We start from the raw sequence: 17,625 nt of genomic DNA on the forward strand, positions 1-17,625 counted from the left end.
ACTTATATGTTGTATAATGCAAAAGGGCCAATGCCACTGTCTTCTGAAAAAAGGGAAGAGTTAGCAGGTTGTATTTTCTTAAAAAAAAAAAAAAAAAAAGTTGCCTTCTTGTGAGAAAGTTTACATTTTTGTACATCATAATATTTGACAACAAATCAACGTACTCATCCTCGCAGTTTAAAAAGCACATGCAGAAGTGTTGCACATCTATGCTTCAGAAACATTACACACAACAGATGAGTAATCCACTACTTGCTATAATATGGTTTGTTTCCAGTTGCACAAAATGTTTATAATAATACTTATTAAAATTGATAAATGCAGCACTTTTCAAACCAATGGTACAAAGTGCTGTACAAAAACAAGAGGAAATTGCAAAAAAAAAAAAAAAGTAAAAAAAAAAAGTAAATGGCAGACCTTTTATGTGGAGTAACACAGTCTCCTCAAACTGAGACATCATACGTTAGAAACTGTAAATAGAAGATGGTGCTGTTGCTAAAAGTAATGTAGTCATTGTTTTCACCTCTAAGAAAGGTGCATTACAGTTCTAAAGGCATGGTTCAATAGTTACTACATAGTTACTACTGACTCCAAAGATTTAATATTCCACCCTCAATAAGTTGGAAGCCTTTTAAGATACAAAGAATAAAAGAATAGTAAAAATGCAGCAGCTTTTAATGATTTACTTGGACTCTTCATCATTGTTTTAAAACCTGGAAAAAACATGCATTTTGTATCTGGATGTCCTATGAATGTAAGGACAACACATGTTAGTGCATGCACAAAGAGCACACTGAGCTCTGAATGCAAACAGATAGCATCTGTTGAAATTTTACTTACCTCCAACTAAACCTGCTAGCAGAAAAATTACAAGAAATAGATGGTGCTGCTAGTATTGTAGGTCTCGTCATAAAGCCATATTTGACATGTTAGTTGTTTGTTTGCCCACATGAAACAAACATATTCATACATTTGGTTATTGGGATCACAAGATTAATACAATTGGCATATGGATCAAATGTAATCATCCAGATACGAAATTCATGCTGGTACCAGGTGTACAGGTGTTCAACGCACGAGTGAAGCTCCAAACTGTTGGCTCCTACATTTTCCCTTTATGCAACAAACAGGATCTTTTCACCAGTCTTCACTGACTTCTTGCTTTATTACAATGACTGTGAAACTCCATATGCCAATTTTTTTGACAGAGTTCGCTGTGTGGAGTCTCCAAGTTTACACATGTGTATACCAAAATTAAGCTCCTTCAGAGTTTCACAGAACATTATAAAGATGATTATGGACTGAGAATTGTGGCTGTACTGAGTTAGAAACAGTTGAATGGCCCTTTAAATTCAATTTTCTTTAATTTTTCACCCATTTCATTGAATGTCCCATCTTTATACTTATTACTTCTAAAGCACTTTGTATCACTGATTTGAAAAGTCATATACTGTATATCTGAATATGATAAATATTTTTACAAAGTAAACAAAAGAAATGATTATCGTAGTTTAATTTTGTTTTGTATTTCCATTATTTCAAAGGTTATGTAACTTTGAGAGTTTTTAAACACTGAGAGTCAAGAGACTGTTGTTCTGTCTTCACACCGTGTGCTGAAGGAACACGTCGTTTGTATTTCAAGCAGTGAGTTGATTGTTGATTTGTTTTTTTTGTTTGGCATCTCTTTGGATGAAATGGCTCTACCAGAAATGATGCTTTCAATAAAAACAATTTGTATCCGCGTAGGTTAAAATTTCTTTGCATTACAAACATGTTAATAAAAGTTTGAAATAGAATCGAAATAGTAACACAGGTCTCTCTACCTGTACCCTGTATCCATGGATCATAGATGGCAAATGATTAAACAACGTGCTTGTTGCTTATCACCAGGAGGGAATATTGTGCTTATAAAGACTCTTTTTACATGTTGTCTGCAGCAGCTTATGTGAGAAGCAAGTGTGCTGCTTGTAGAGGGAAAAATCACAACTCCATCTCCATAACCAGTGTTTCTCACATCATATGATTAAATGAAGAAAACCATTAGGTTCAGTATTGCCATTGTTGTGGCATTGGCTTAGATTTCAGTCAATGTGCCAAAGATTATCTGCACACATTGATCCTCACACTAAACTGATTGTCATTTTTATACAGGCTAAATTTGACTATGTGCAAAGTTTTTTTTAATTGTGTGATGAAGCCTCCAGTGGACCTGCTGGATGCACTGCAAAAGTTTCTCTTCATGGGTTCTTTTTTTTTGTGGGAGGATCTGAATGAGTCTTCTTACACCCGAGTGACCATCATGACCTCTGGTCACCTGGAAAGTGGCAGTCAGGATCCTGGGTGGCCACCATAGACCTGGTTGTTAGAGTGAAGGGAGAGAAAACAAGTGAAATTATAATCGATCTCCACTTGCAGTTTCATAAGGGAACAAATTTACTGCATTAGATTTTAGAATATGTTCATTTATTTTCTTGCTGAGAGTCAGAAGAAAAGACTCCCTCTCCAAATATCACTCTAATGTCAATATCTAGCTGGATCCTATAGCAATTTAGCTTAGCACAAAGACTAGAAATTGGGGGGAAAGGATGGGGCAAAGTTTAGAGTACAGATTTAGACAAAAAAAGAAAGGGTGTTTGTGAAACTGAAGTTGTTTTTCTATTGTGTTGCAAGTCATAATTTATTTTAGAGAACATTGTGGCTTTTTCGTGTATTTCATTATGGACAGAGGAAGAAAGGCTGGGATGACATTTCAGCACAATGGCAGACAGACAGACAGAGACTCTAAAAAGTTCATTTTTTGGCATTGTCTATGGCCCACAGTTGCCCATGTTTTATTTCAATATAGGCTACAATAGATTTACTATTTATCAATAAATACAAATATCAGCCGATTCTATTTGATTTCCATGTGAACCTAAATGGGGTCAGGACCCAAAGTTTGGGAAAGCTTGCTCTATGACCCAAGTGAAAAATGTGTAGTACAGCTTTACTTCCTAATGAGGGCTTGCATGCCATGTCAATTAGGCATTTCAATTGTCTCAATTATTTGTTTCAAAGGACTTAGCTTCTTAGTTGCTGGTAGACTGATTTCGTTACCATTGGGTAGAGTGAGGCTAAGCTACCTAGCTAAAGATTTGGATATTATCATAATAGTCTAATGAATATTCTAACTTATCAACAAGGTGAACATATACATTTGAAATGTTTTCCTTTAAATCTTCATTCTCAGTGTTCATTGAAAAGAAAAAGATGACAAGTGCACCCAGAAATTCAATACTCTCCCACTCTGAAGGAACACTACATCTCAACACTGTCTTGGCCTATGAATGTTCTTTAATAGAGTAAAACATTAAGCGTCATATTAATGTTTTTTGGGGGTTTTCCGATAACTTGAACTGAAAAAGGCAACTTGCCAAACAGAATCCCAGGCCTTATAGAAAGTCAAGTTAAAGGTTTTTATGCTTTCTAAATTTGTAAAGCAGGATTAGATGTCCATTGTCTTCATGTTCGTTTAAGTTAAAAAATAGAGTCTGATGTAAAAATAGCACAGTCACAGCAAATTTAATGAAGAAATAAGTCTATAAGTGCTTTGAGTTTCCAAGGGACTATTTAGTTTCTCTTGCATCTAATAGAAGAAGGTGACAGGTTTTCAAGGATAGCAAATTTTGTCTTTCCCAAGTTCATCTCAGCGTAAATACGGTACACACTCAGCCTTTTCACTTGCGTCACAAAGCAGCCCACATGGTGCATTCACGACGCTCAGCCCTGCAGAATCACTGTGATGGCGCCGGTGAGTCATACAGTCAAGGTTTTCTAATGATGAATACGTCCATCAGAATGAAATGAACCTTTCATTCTAAATAATATTCACTTTCAGTGAGCAAGCTATTCCTTCACGGAGACAAGCTCGATAAACCTCTGTACATGAATTTAAGCGTGATCCAGCTCTGAATTATTAGGATTATTCAACCCCCCCCCCCCCCCCCCCTTAGACGTGTGCAGTAAATGGTGAAATGTTACTGCAGATGTGACAGACATGTTCTTTAGAGAGATGGGATTGGGTGAAGTGTATGAAAACTGCAAACTTTTCCCCTGCACTGACTTTGGCAAATGCTTTGGATGTGATGCAGGAATGATGCAAACTGTTTTAGGACATGACTGGTTTAGCAAATAGGGATGATAAAAGACGTAGACACAGGCACAAACCTGGTCTGTGAGGATTCGAGGCTTAATATCAGGAATGGCACCCCCTCTCAGCTCATCTTCCACAGCCATGAGTCTGACAACAGGGAAATACAAACAAACAAACCGGTTGACAAAAATAGAATCATGAAGCCGGTGTTCTTTGAAATTTAATGTAGGATTATGCGGCCATATGATGATATTAAGATCTTGACATGTGTCTGGGTACGTTCAGCTATCCTCTGAGCTTCCTGAAGCTGAATGTGAACTTCCTTCAGAAATGCTGAGGCCGTTCAAATTTAGCTCTTCAGATACAGAACTTGTGAAATGAGTGTGTGCAAGATTTTAAAGTGTGCACCCATCTGCTGTTTTTTGTGTTCAGAGATTGATTTTTACTAAACTAAAGGCGGCTCTCTATTGAATATTAAAAAGTGTGGGCTCTATAAACTCCAGTTGTAGAAAATATTGCCTTTCAAAAAAGGCAATATTTGCTCTACTTGGTCTACGTTGGGTAGGACTCCCACCTTGCCCCATGAAACATGTCCATCTTGTTGCAGTAGCTCAATAACAATAATCATGACTTAACTTTTACAAATATGTCTCAAGACATCCCTTTAAATTTAAAACTTAACCTCATGAACTTTTTGAAGTTTGCAAATTTGAATGAGTCTCATTTAAAGGAATAGTTCCACGTCTGAGGAAATATGCTCACTTGCTTGGTCTCTGGGAGTTGGATGAGAAGACTAATTCCATTTCTGTCTCCATGTAAAAATACCCCTGGGAGTTCCCCCCCCCCCCCCCCCCCCCACTGTGGGTGCTTCTCATTAATATTCTTAAGAAGTGGGTCCCTTTATTGTTTTGATTTGTGATCTGAATGCTCAATGGCTATACTCAATGAAAATGCAGTGCAACTTGTGGCACAATGATTTCTGAAAACCTGCAAAAGAAAATGCTAAATAAAGTGCCTTCATCCTCTACTGTTATGAAGATGTCACAAGGGAGGTGCATTAAATAAAGCTTGTGTCAATGATTCTCAAATAGATGTAAGTCCAACTCTCCTAGAAGAAGGCAAGAAACAATTGAAATATGTTAAACATAAACTTCTCCTATTGTATTTTTACACTTGAAGTTAATGTATGAGGAGGTGCACCAAATCGTGGCCACATATTAGCTAAGTTAACAGGACACAAGTTATATATCTTTATGTAAACTGTAAATCCTCACAGGGTACCCTTTAGTACAGAGCAAAATCCAGGAGGTATTTTTGCTCATGTGAGCATCAACACCATCAGCACCCGTAAAGCTCCGTAATCAGTAATCAATGTAAACTGAATTGTAAAATCACTGTTTCCAGAGGGGGGTTCATTGCAACCTGTTTATCTTTTGCTTAGCTTATGCTAAGCTATACTCATTTTGTATTGCTCCAGCCTATATGAAGATTGTATCTATACTCTACTCAACTCTTAACAAGACAGCAAATAAGCATATTACCACAAATAGCTACCTATTTCTTTAAAGAATGGATACAGATGACATCATGCGAGTGGTTCACTGTCTTTTATTTTGTAAACCACGTTTTGTGGAGTCTAAAAGTGAAGTGAATAAAGACAAGAGGGACAACTGTGTCCAAGCAGTTAGACAATAGACTGATTATATTTGTAGAAATTAACTAAAGCAGCTCATTCAATTACCGTGTATGAATTTTCCTGCCGTTATGTTTAATGATTTTTATGTATCACTTTTTGCAAAAGTTATACATTTACTGTCACTGCAGCATTAAATGAGCTTAAAAAGCTGCCGATTGTTTTCCTGTAGTGAGTATGAAATGCCTTACCTAGCTGTGCGTAGAGCGTACCTTTGAATAATATTGTGGATTTTAAAACAAACAACACAGATTTCTTTTGTGTGATAGGTTTGATGAAATAGAAAAGGCAGTGATTGTGCACAGTCTCATATCCTACAGCTCTGGTGGGAGCTGAAACTGATCACCTGTTGATGATGCCTTTGATTTGGGAGTCCTTCTCCAGTTGCTGCTGTTTCAGGCGCCGCTCGCTGTCTTCCAGCCGGTTCTGATACTGCTGCAGGATCTTGCTCGTCTGCTGTTCCTGTGACACAAGCCTGTGCTCGTACTCTTCGAGCTTGCGATGAGACATCTTCAGCCGCTCCTTCAACGAATGTATCTCATCTTCGTACTCTTTTACCTAAAATAAAAAAAACAACGTCTCGTCACCTGTGTTGTCACGCTGAAGTTCTGGAGAGATGAGGGATTTTACTGATGCAGACAGTCTGCTGTGCAGCTCACTTGCATGCCGAGCAGCAAGTGAAATAGCTGTGCAGATGAAGTGCGGTTGGGTTCAATGTGTGCAATCAACAGTTTTCATGCTCTGTATCAAGAAGTGCGTTTCGACCAGAGACAGGAGTGTAGGAGTTGTACATGATAGCAAAAGCACCGCTGAAGAGAGGACGCTGACACAGTTATTGTTCTCCTGTGCTTTTGTCTGCTTAACCTAACTTTACGTGAACCACATCAGCAGTAAATAAACACATAGACAGCTGAATGTGTGCATGGATGAGTCATCTGTTTGTGTCTGGCATATTACAGTAGCTTATAGCTTCAGCGTATGTTTATGATTAATAACTTATTTCCTGCAAGCAGATCCAGTGTATGTGTTCTTCCCTTGTGCCATGAATGCAGTCCCGTTAATTTGATTATATCTGTTCCTGTTATTTATTTACGTGGCATCATGCCGACTAATCACTTACATTGTCCTGTGATTCATATGGAATCAAACTGTTACCACCTGCTCAAAAAAATCACTCTCTCAAACATAATAATATTTTCATACCATCATATGTGATGTATATATTCACAGGCAGAATCGACATGGTTGGTAGTAAGAAAAAAAGAGCGCTGACCCTCTCCAGTCTAGACTCGTCCATGCTTTTTGAATACTCCTTCAGCTGGCCCTCTCGGTCCGGCCGCAGGCTCTCGATGTCAGCAGAGAGATGTGGCATGTTGGACACCCAGGCCACTGTCCGCTCATTGAGGGCTGATGTGTTCAATGTTGAACCCTGAAAAAAAAACAAAAAAAACATGTGGATCATTCAAGAATGAAATGTATTGCTTCATATTAAGAATTCAAATAAAAAAAATGTATACAATTTTGCAAAAGAAATGTATTTACAATAACCTGTTTATTGCCTGGTTTGAGCAAATGCTGCTGTGGCGGCTGCAGTTGTGCCTGAGACTTCTTGGTACTTTTTGTTGGTGTGTCTGTCGACACCTCCGCAGCCACTGATGGGCCCTGGTTCTCTTTGGCTGAGCTCGTCTGGTACGGGAGCCCGGGAGCTGGACTGTCTGTGACAGACAGCTGTGCGTCCTGCTGTTGCTGCTGTTGCTGTTGTTGCTGTTGTTGCTGTTGTTGCTGTTGTTGCTGTTGCGAAGGCTGCTGAGTGGTGCGCTGTTTAGGCTGACTGCCACTGAAGTTGGTGTCAGAGGAGTCGAGGAGGAGGTTCCTGCTCTGCGGGCGAACCTTCGGAGGAGTGGCAGTTGCTGGAGTGTTGATGGAGCGCTGTGACTTGAGGTGTTGTCCGGGGGCGATAGATGTCTGGCGGACAGGATGAACTGTTGTGGGCGGTGTGGCCAAAGAGGCGGGGGTACCCGTGCCGGTGGCTGTCTGTGCAGCAACTCCCATCAGGTGCTGCTGCTGAAGGGACTCCTTTGAGGAGAAAAGTGACAGAGAAAGGGAAATTGTGTAGCATATTTATGGACGGACGGACATATGGATGGATGGATAGATAGATAGATAGATAGATAGATAGATAGATAGATAGATAGATAGATAGATAGATAGATAGATAGATAGATAGATAGATAGATAGATAGATAGATAGATAGATAGATAGATAGATAGATAGATAGATAGATAGATAGATAGATAGATAGATAGATAGATAGAATGCATCTGCATTAATTATCAGCAGACTTGTGATGTTTGTTCCATTAAAGCCCACGCAGCAGGACAGAAATAGCTCCAGAATAAATGACTGCTTAATTAAACACGGTACTTTTACAAGGACATGCTGTAGAAAAGTTTGCAGTGTGAAAGATCTGCAGCCATCAGGTCAAAGCCAGGCCATCGTCTCATTAAAAAGTGTTCTAAGAACTACAAGAATCCTACTGAGACTTTATCAAGCAAGTGACAGTTTAATTAGAGTCTAAAATGTACATTATCTTATTGAATTTGCTTTAAAACAGGTCCTGATTACAGAGACTTTCACAAACGTCTTTGTCACATCAGATTTTTAGCTTTGTTCAAATAAGGACACAAAGCATGACTGATGTCAGAAACCTGACACAGTGTGCAAAACCAAGTCCCCTTTCCATTTCTAATTTCAGTTGGTTAAAAAGAGAAACATTTTATACCATCACAATCAGTCCTTATCTCGAAAAAACCTGAAAGTGCCAGCAGGTAACGAGTGGATCGGAATTCAGTGATTGAGACAGACAGGTTTTGGATGTTCAGCTGTGGTGTGAAAAATCACACTAAGAATCACTGATAAGATTCTCAAATGTGCAAGTCAGTTTTAACCCAGCTCTTTTAGGAACACTGAACAAAGGAGAAGTTGGCTGTGACTTTTCTCATCGTTCTCTCTCTATTGTAGTGATCAAACTGTTTTTATGACATTTGACTGAAGAAGGAGCTCTACTTGTATGTGACATTTAATAAGTCCAAGGGAGTTTAGAGGCATACTTTCAGTTTCTAGAAGTGGATTCCATAAAGAGATTTTTATTGGTCAATAAAAGATCCAGATTTTTTTCTGTATCTATGCTCCTCTCCTCTTTGACCTACATCAGGCAACAGTATTTCTTTCCAGCCTCATCAGCCAAGTTGATAGTACGAATTTCTGTTGATACGTTCAGTTTGGATATATCTTGTAGAGAAAACTTTGCTGTGAGCAGACCATGATCTATTTAGAGAAGACATGACCATATTGGGAGAGACACACGAGGTATCATGAAAGTATAAGGTTCTGCCTCAGTAGACAGTTCAATGTTAAAGTGTTCCTCAAATATAGGAATGACATTCAAAGAGTAAAGGTCATGTGTTTCTTCATACCATGTACAGAAGTATCTAAAGTGGGAAGGAATTTGTGGCATCTGTTGTACTGTATATAAGGGCTCTACCTCCAATCAATAAACGTCTATTTTCTCAGCCTGCACAGAGTCTCAGTGTGTCTGTCAGAATAGAACCACGGCCGTGACATGCTGCATGAGTACAATCCAGTCTGTTGATAGATTCAGCTTTAGGGACAGTTATATTATTCAACCCATCACAAGTCGACATTTTAAGCAGTTAAAATATCAGTTGTCAAATAGTCTGTCCCTAACCAAACTTTAGGTCATAATTACAACAAAACATTTAGATGCAGGAGTTTCTTTTCTTTAAGCACTAAATGCTTCATTCAGCGTGATGTTGCTCTGCTCTGCTTTTATTGGGGCGCAAATACCTGCTAAGATTTTTCAGATGATCACTGTAGAAAAAAACCATAGCAACCAGGTGGACAAAATGAAGGCAGCATATATATTTGCAACCCCTCAAGCCAAAACAAGAAAGTTTCTGTACTATTGGAAAGTATAGCCACTCTGAGAGAATAGTTTCTGGTTAGCAAAAATAAAAGTCCCTGAACGTAATTTTGAGCATGGCCAAAAAAGTTAGGAAAAGTTAATCCCTGGTAAGGCTTCTAAAAAGTATTAGACTCAGATCTAGACGACATGGCATTCAAAGTGCATATTAATATATCTAAATTTCAAAACTGATTTATTCAGGTTCCTCATAGGCAAGCACTAATTTTAAGAAAACTAAGTAAACAGCTGGTTCCACATTAATTGGGCACATCCAGTTATATAAATAGAAAAGTCCTGTTTACCTGTTCTCCCCCAGCTGCTGTTCTACAAAACTTTTCCAACATTAACATGATTTTGAGCTACAAATTCAGGTGGAAAATCTGTAATGAGTGTTTCGCCTCTTTCCCTGTGAAATGACATTATACTGCATATTCCTAAAGACGATGGGAAGGGCGTCTAAACAGCTCAAGAGTCACCTGTGCAGATAAAATGGTAAAGAAAAAGTTTGCAGCACAGGTCTTGTTATCAAATTAATATGAGAATTGAAATCTTTTAAGCACAGACAAGTTATTTTGGTTGCAGTAGCCTGCTGATAATATTCAAAATGTGCAGACGAGTGAGAGCTTCCTACCTGAACCTGCAGAGACAGCTGGTGCCACGCAAAGTCGTTGTTCTGGTTCTGCCGGGTGAAGTCGTCGCTGTAGCTGTGTGAGTGAACGATGCTGGGCTGCACCAGACTGCTCTGTGACCGCAGGCCAGACAAGTCCTCACTGCGGGAGAAGGCGTTGTTGCCAAAGGCTGGCTGGTAGTCGTGGTGGCCGTTCTCGGGTTCAGGGGCGAGCAGTAGAGGAGGAGGATGAGGCTGAGACTGAGCTGGGGAGTTCTGTGCGGCCAGATGGAAAAGTGGGTTTTGGAAAGACAGTGGGAAGTTCATGGCCGCTGCCGCCTGCTGCTGCTGTTGGGAGATGGATTCTGTAGGACCCCCTATGTGGCCCATCTGGCTCAGCCTCAAACCGGAGCCAGCTGAGCCTGCTGGCAGGTGCCCCCCCATACGAAGAGGGCCACAGAGGTTCCCAAAGCTGTGGCCCAGGCCGGCGATGGAAGCCTGAGAGGAAGTGAGCATGTCTCCTACAGAGTTCAGGTTGGATATGCTGTTCATGCGGGAGTCTTGAAGGTCCATCATGGACACACTTTTATTCACACTGTGAACCTGAGAGAGACAAGATTAACAAAGGTACTTCCCTAAAAGCATTTATCGTGACTAAGAGAATACACATCACTCTTTTCTAAATCTCTGTACTTTATGCATTCATAAAGTACTGCCAATTTGAATTTTTAATTATGTTATTCCATTAAGCTAATCTTCCTTGGTTTATTGTTTTGTTTTATCGATTTTGAAATCAGCAAACAGAAGAAATCAGCAAACAGAACCACACTCCCAGAACTCTCACATGACGTCTTTACTTCATACCTTTGGATCAGGCTCAGTGATGTCGGAGCTGCTTGTGCAATAGGCAGGGCTGGATCGAGCCAGCGGTGGGCGGGTCACATAGAATACTTCCCTCGATGAGCGGAGGTCCCGTTCTGCTTGACGCCTCATGTTCAGGTTAGATGAGAGAGATTCTACAGCTGAGACTCCAGTGGTTGGGGACGGCAGGCGTGATATGTCTATTGAACTGCAGATACATAACAGAAAGGGACAATTCAAAATGTGTCATAGATACATTGTACTTGAAGTTATTTTTACAACGTGTATGGGCAATATGGAGAGTAACAAAAGGTGCTTTTTTTTAAAGATTTATTTTTGGCGTTTTTATGCCTTTATTATAGAGGGAGGAAAGTGGATAGAGTCGGAAAGGGGGAGAGAGTGGGGAGAGACATGCGGGAAATGGGCCACAGGCCGGATGCGAACCCGGGCCGCCCGCGCGCGAGGACTGAGCCTCAATACGTGGGATCGCGCGCACTGCCGCTGCGCCACCGGCGACCCCACAAAAGGTGCTTTTTATAGCGTTATAAAACAGTGGACAGTGGAGATGTATCAGAAAAGGAGGGGAGAGAAAAATAGGAATAAGATGCTTCTAACAACCCTGACCAAACACACACTGGGTACTGTGTGGATGGCCTTTAAACTGCAATAACAGAATGAATGCAACGGCGCCATGGGAGAAATCTGCCATGCTTTCAGTCTAAGCACACCTCAGCATGTTGCAACAAATTAAGGGTGATAGTGTTAGCTTTGAGCATGGAATGTAGACCTTTAGAAAATGGCAATAATGATGAACTGAAAGGTCTGGAAGAGAAGTACTGCATTTCTTGACAAAATTATCTTACAGAAAGATAAGAGATGAAATAAAGGATGGGGAGGTACGATTTTTTTTTTTATCGGAGCGGGCAGCAATGCAGTCTGGAAAACTGATGCGTCTTTCAAATCATGACTGCATTCTGAATGATTGATGAGCTGCTGGGTTTGATATATAAAAAAAATGTCTTTGCAGGTGGGGGTGATGAGGTGCATTACGCAGAACACATATCATGTGTACTGCATTCATGCACCCAGTGGAGAGCAGATCAATCAAAAGATGAATTTAAAGAGGCCAGAAATGATGGAGCAGAATTGAACAAAGACCAGAGAAAAGCCACAACCTCTTTGTATGTATATGTTTCTTATTATTTTAGAACTCATTCCATTTATTCTACATTATTTTTCCTGATTGCAATTTTCTCTTCAAAATGAAACTTGTGAAAGAGCCACAGAATCCTGCACACTGTCAGTCATTTTTACTCTCATCCACAGAGTTTTTGATCCTTTCCACCTGTCTTCAGAATATTTCCAAGAACTACAAAGGCTTTATTATGTAATTGTTGCATTATGAAACAAAGGAAAACCCGGCTAGAGAAGGCCTGTCTCCATCCTGTCAGTCACTCTCTAATACCTCTGGGCTTTGAGCCATGAGGATAGGCAGCTGTGTTATTGGATTGAATCCTTGACCATTCTCAAAACAATGTACAGACTTTGGATGTTTAACACTGTTTACATTGAAGTATTTCTCTTTTGTAAGGCTGGTGTTTGGAAGGAGGGACTTAGAGAATGAAACACAAATAGCAGCAGCAGAGTCCTCTGATAATACCTCTGTTTTTGTCTTCCTTAAAGAGCTCTTCTTTAGACTATTAGGCTGTAACAAGAGCATATCTTGTCTCTTGACAATAGCAGAGATAGGAAATGTATTAAAGCTCGGAGGAAAGGGGTTTTGGTAAGGGAGTCTGGGAACAGATGGTGCTAGCAATTACTGATTGATAGAATACTTAAGACACCTGAAGAGGTGCATTAGCATTAGTATGAAGGGCTCTTAGAAACACACGAGGGCTTTGTTTTCAGCTTCAGAATTCTCACTCAGTGTAAGATTATTTTCTGTGTCATCATTGATTACACCTTTAGTGAAAGTATTCACAAATAATAACAGGACAAACCTTTAGTTGATTCAAATTCAAACAAACGTTATTTGTCCCAGGGGGCAATTCAAGGCTTTGTGTAGAAGTGAAAACAAAATACAAAGCAGAGGACAGAATTTGGGATGTACCTGTTTAAGTCCCGCATCATAAGGCTTTGGAAGTCGGAGGACATGAGGCGATTGAAAGATGGCCGTGAGAAGAGTCGGTCCTTCGGGCGCTCAGGCTGGTGATTTGTAGGCATGTGCAGCTGCGGGTTCCTCAGGGCGACGCTGATGTCATTCAGCAGCCGCGGTAGGGGACCAAGTTTCAGTATAGCATCCTACAATGTAGAAAGGTTTTCAGAATATATAAAGGAGTCAAAAGCTTCCTATTCCAACCTTTTTAGGACCAGCTGACATTTTAATACCAAATGGGCCTCACTCACCAGCAATTCGGAGGAAGAAATTTAAAACCCACTCACTTTACTTTATGAGAAGATTCTGTCATTCACCAACATTTTCTTATCCAGGATTTGTTCTCAGCTAAGATTAAAATCTAATAACACTACAGAGCACTCTTAAGCACATGTGAGTGCTAATATGAATATTATATATTGTAGATTTTTTCTTAATTTGGCAATTTTATAATGCAATACAAATATGTCATGATATATGATTATAAGATAGTTAACTTTTATATTAAACTATTAATAGAAATGCAATACTCAGGTAGTAATTTTTGCTAGACAGTGCAGTGATTAGCGCTGTCTCCTCTCAGCATGGAGACTCCTGGTTCACATTCCCGTCAGACAGCAGCCTTTCTGTGTGCAGTTTGCGCACACACAAAATGTCAAGTACTAGGCGCTAGACATAAAACAGATCCAAAGACAGAGAAAGACTAAGTCTGCACACCAGAAGTTTCTCCAATTAACTTGATTAATTAATTTGATGGGAATTATCACCAGGTGTAACGTTTGGGCCCTTCATCGGTAAAAGGTGATGGTTGGTAAGAATGTTTTAACCTGCTTTTTTGTGATATGCCTCGAGATAACACTTACATGAGTTATGAATTGTTGCTATACAAATAAAGATTGACTGACTGATAAAACAGTGATTCACAACAATACAAACCTTTACTTACATACTAAATAACAAATCTGTGTCAGAATTGATGTCAGCTTCTGTCAAAACATATTGGTTTAGAAAAATGAGATGTCAATGTCTATGTTACAATTCCAGTTATTATTTTTAAGTTTTCTTTTATGTCATCGAGTGAGGATTATGATTGCAGCGTGATGAGCATCGTTTCTGAAGACAGCGCTGTCTGAAGTAGTGATGTAATCTGATTTATCTTTGTGAATCACTGACACTACTAAATATCATGATATCATTAATCAGCCTGTTTGGATTTCATTTGGAGCAGCACTTAATCCACTTTACAACCACTTTTTTATTTATAACTTGAATCTTTTCATTCTGGCATTTCCGTCGGCCCTCTACTCTTTTCCATCCAGTGCAACTTCTGTGCGAGTGTTTTGTGTGCTGCAGTCCCTTATATGGGCACAAAAGGGGCTTAGGAAAAACAGGAACATCTAATTTAGGCTAACATGGCATTTAAGAATACAGTTTCAAACAATTACGCCGTTTAAGAACACGTCATTTCTTAGAACTTTCTTCAGAACAAATTCAAGAAAACTCGGTGAATGAGGCCATCTACGGGCAACTTGGGATAGGGCATCAATCAAAAAAAGGATGGTAAAAGAGAAAAAAAAATGAAACTGATCATGTCCTGCACTGATGACCTACTTTAGTTCAAATTCATTATTCTGTTGTTGCAGACTTGACAGGAGGGGCCATAGTGAATGATGAAGCACAGACAATGTGACTCTGCCAAGTTCAAGGTAATTACTGAACAAATAGCCTGTGATGGCCTATGCTCATAAATGCCATCTTACATTATCATCATTATGATCATAATGATGGCTGACTTATCCAATCTGATGGATAGGTTTCACAGCCGACCTTATTAAGAAGACTGGATGTCTGCCAAATCACACCAATTCCCCGCCTCCCCCTCATTATTTTACAATAGGTTTCACCTTTTTTGCTTTATTCCTTAAGTCTTGAGCTGAAAAAAGAATTGAAGGTTCGGCTGATCATTACGGCTTGACAGAGATTTTAAGAAAGGAGGTTTTGATGAAAGCATTCCTGGTGAGAAAACTCAACCATTTCTTGAACTTTTTTGTCGGTAGGTCATTTTAAAAAGTTGCATGGAAAAAAGTTTGTGACATGTTTTTAATGACACATATTGCCCTTGTGGATATGGGGACGTGGCATTGAGTGTTGTCAGATTCCGATTCTGATTACCATTTTTGATTCAATGATGCCATAAACTTTAACCTTAGCTTACTGAATTTGTTCCGAGAAAAGAAATTGGATAAGTATCTTCAAACAAACCATTACTGTGCATTTGTTCCCCACTAAATCACATTGTTTGATAAGTGCTCAGCAGCACAGGAAAGATTCTGTGTCCCAGACGTTAAAAGCCTGGAGCTATAGACAGTAGGATTCATAAATTCATTCCAACAACAAATAACATGTCTCTAATAAAATTAGCAATTTAAAGGCACATGGTGTAACATATCTTTTAGCTCAACATGAAATATATATCACTTTCATTATAATAATACTACAGCAGAGTTTGAATGAACTCACTGTGCAAGCACTAGAGTTAAATATTAAAGTATTAATTTCAACAAAGTTTTAATGGAGCGCAAGTAATATTAATCCAGAGCACGACTGATGGGAAACTGCAGAAACCTATTCTAACTCTGTACTTGGAAGTGAGAGAAAGAAATCATATTGTATTAATAACATGTTTTTTTTTCCCACCTACCTTGCTAAGCTGGCCCATGACCTCCCAAAGTAAGCTGTGCAGCATCGACAGTTCTCGGCCGAGGTCGATGTAGCCCTCAAACCCTCCAGCGTTTCCTCCGGTGTCCATGTTGGAAATCTCATAGAGAAACTGCTGCATGGAGCCCCACTCCATCTCCAGGAACTCATTCATGAAATACATGTACTCCTCCTTCGGGCCGAATCTGCAGAGGCAAAAATGACAGGAACATGAAAGCAGAGAAAAAGATAGAAACGTACTGTAGAGCACAGAGTGGAAGAGGGAGTGTGTCACGCTTACAGGTGAGTAATGTTAAATATTGTTCTCACAAAAAAGGTAGTTTAACAATTTTTAAAAAAAAAGGTCAAAAAACAAATTTGTCACAGATAAAAGCCTTGAGCTCACTGTAGGTCAGTGACACTTTATAGATCCTGTTAAAGCTTCAACCCTCTATTTTTTTTAATTATGTTACTGCGACATTCTTCCCACATAACAAAAGCATCAGTGTCCATAAATCTTAATTTAAACTAACCATTCATTATTAAATTAATTTGACCTTGTCACTGGTGTTAGAGAATGGGCTATGGCAGAGACTCACTTGCTGAAGCTGGCCAGGTTTTGCATCACCTTGGCGATGAGCGTGAGTGTGCGGGACGTGCGTTCAGCAGGGTACTCCTGCATCAGGTTGAACAGTGATGGGGACATGATGGCCGGGCACATGAAGCGCAGAAACAGGGAGGAGCTGATGAGGCTGTCTGCCAGATCCTCTCTGCCACGCTCAGCACATCTGGCTCTCCATGAGGCGAACACTTCCTTCAGCTCACGGGGAAATATGCTGAAACAAAAAGACGGTATGACACTCTGCCGGGGGGAGATAAGAACACAGCAGCTTATCTAAAGCCAGACATGAATTTAAGCAAGGTCCTATCCTCTGCTCAGTATGGATTGTGACTCCATTTATCAAACCATCTTTCATGATATCCATACATTTTAATATTTACATAATTTGCAAACAGAAAGCTTCAATAATGAGGTAGTTTTGCGTCAGATGTTTGTCAAATGGAAATAAAACCTCAAATTTGACACTAAAATCTTTAATTTTAAGTGTGACAAAATCCAAACATAGTGCAATTTTTTTTTCTCTAACTCTTAATACTTTAAATTATACATACTGTATGTCTTTTCAGAATATTACAGAATATTGTTCCACTGTTTCTCAAAGTCTTTTTGGATTGAGATATGTTTTCTGTGTTGTATCTTTTAACTGTTTTGACTTGGGATCATCAATAATATTGATTAATTAACACAGACACCTTTGCTAAATTATTCTGCTTCCAGGAAACAAAAGCATTTCAAGGTTTTCTCTACACTGTATTAAAGTCACTCATGACAAATATTGACACCAGACAGAAAGTTAAAAATAATAAAAAACTGGAGTCTCAGCTGTAGAATCTCTCTAATAAATAAAAACAGACGCATACATGTGAGAGGTA

General features: G+C 39.4%; 1 protein-coding gene across 5 annotated transcripts in view; it reads right to left on the reverse strand.

Annotated features, from left to right (window-relative positions):
- Positions 1 to 382: 382 nt before the first annotated feature.
- Positions 383 to 17,625, reverse strand: part of syngap1a (synaptic Ras GTPase activating protein 1a) — a 36,199-nt gene continuing 18,956 nt past the window's right edge. For 4 of the 5 annotated variants that reach the window (XM_079367467.1, XM_079367466.1, XM_079367470.1 and 1 more), the window contains 10 exons: positions 16,731 to 16,967; positions 16,136 to 16,337; positions 13,390 to 13,580; positions 11,283 to 11,487; positions 10,443 to 11,021; positions 7,374 to 7,901; positions 7,099 to 7,254; positions 6,172 to 6,383; positions 4,207 to 4,279; positions 383 to 2,355 (listed from right to left, as the gene is read on the reverse strand). In XM_079367467.1, the coding sequence (XP_079223593.1) occupies positions 2,329 to 2,355; positions 4,207 to 4,279; positions 6,172 to 6,383; positions 7,099 to 7,254; positions 7,374 to 7,901; positions 10,443 to 11,021; positions 11,283 to 11,487; positions 13,390 to 13,580; positions 16,136 to 16,337; positions 16,731 to 16,967 (2,410 nt within the window). In that variant the 3' untranslated portion in view covers positions 383 to 2,328. The remainder of the gene's footprint in view (positions 2,356 to 4,206; positions 4,280 to 6,171; positions 6,384 to 7,098; positions 7,255 to 7,373; positions 7,902 to 10,442; positions 11,022 to 11,282; positions 11,488 to 13,389; positions 13,581 to 16,135; positions 16,338 to 16,730; positions 16,968 to 17,625) is intronic. The other variant, XM_079367469.1, reaches the window with a different exon arrangement.

This window comes from Symphodus melops (assembly GCF_947650265.1).
Source record: "Symphodus melops genome assembly, chromosome: 18".
Classification (NCBI taxonomy): Eukaryota; Metazoa; Chordata; class Actinopteri; order Labriformes; family Labridae; genus Symphodus; species Symphodus melops.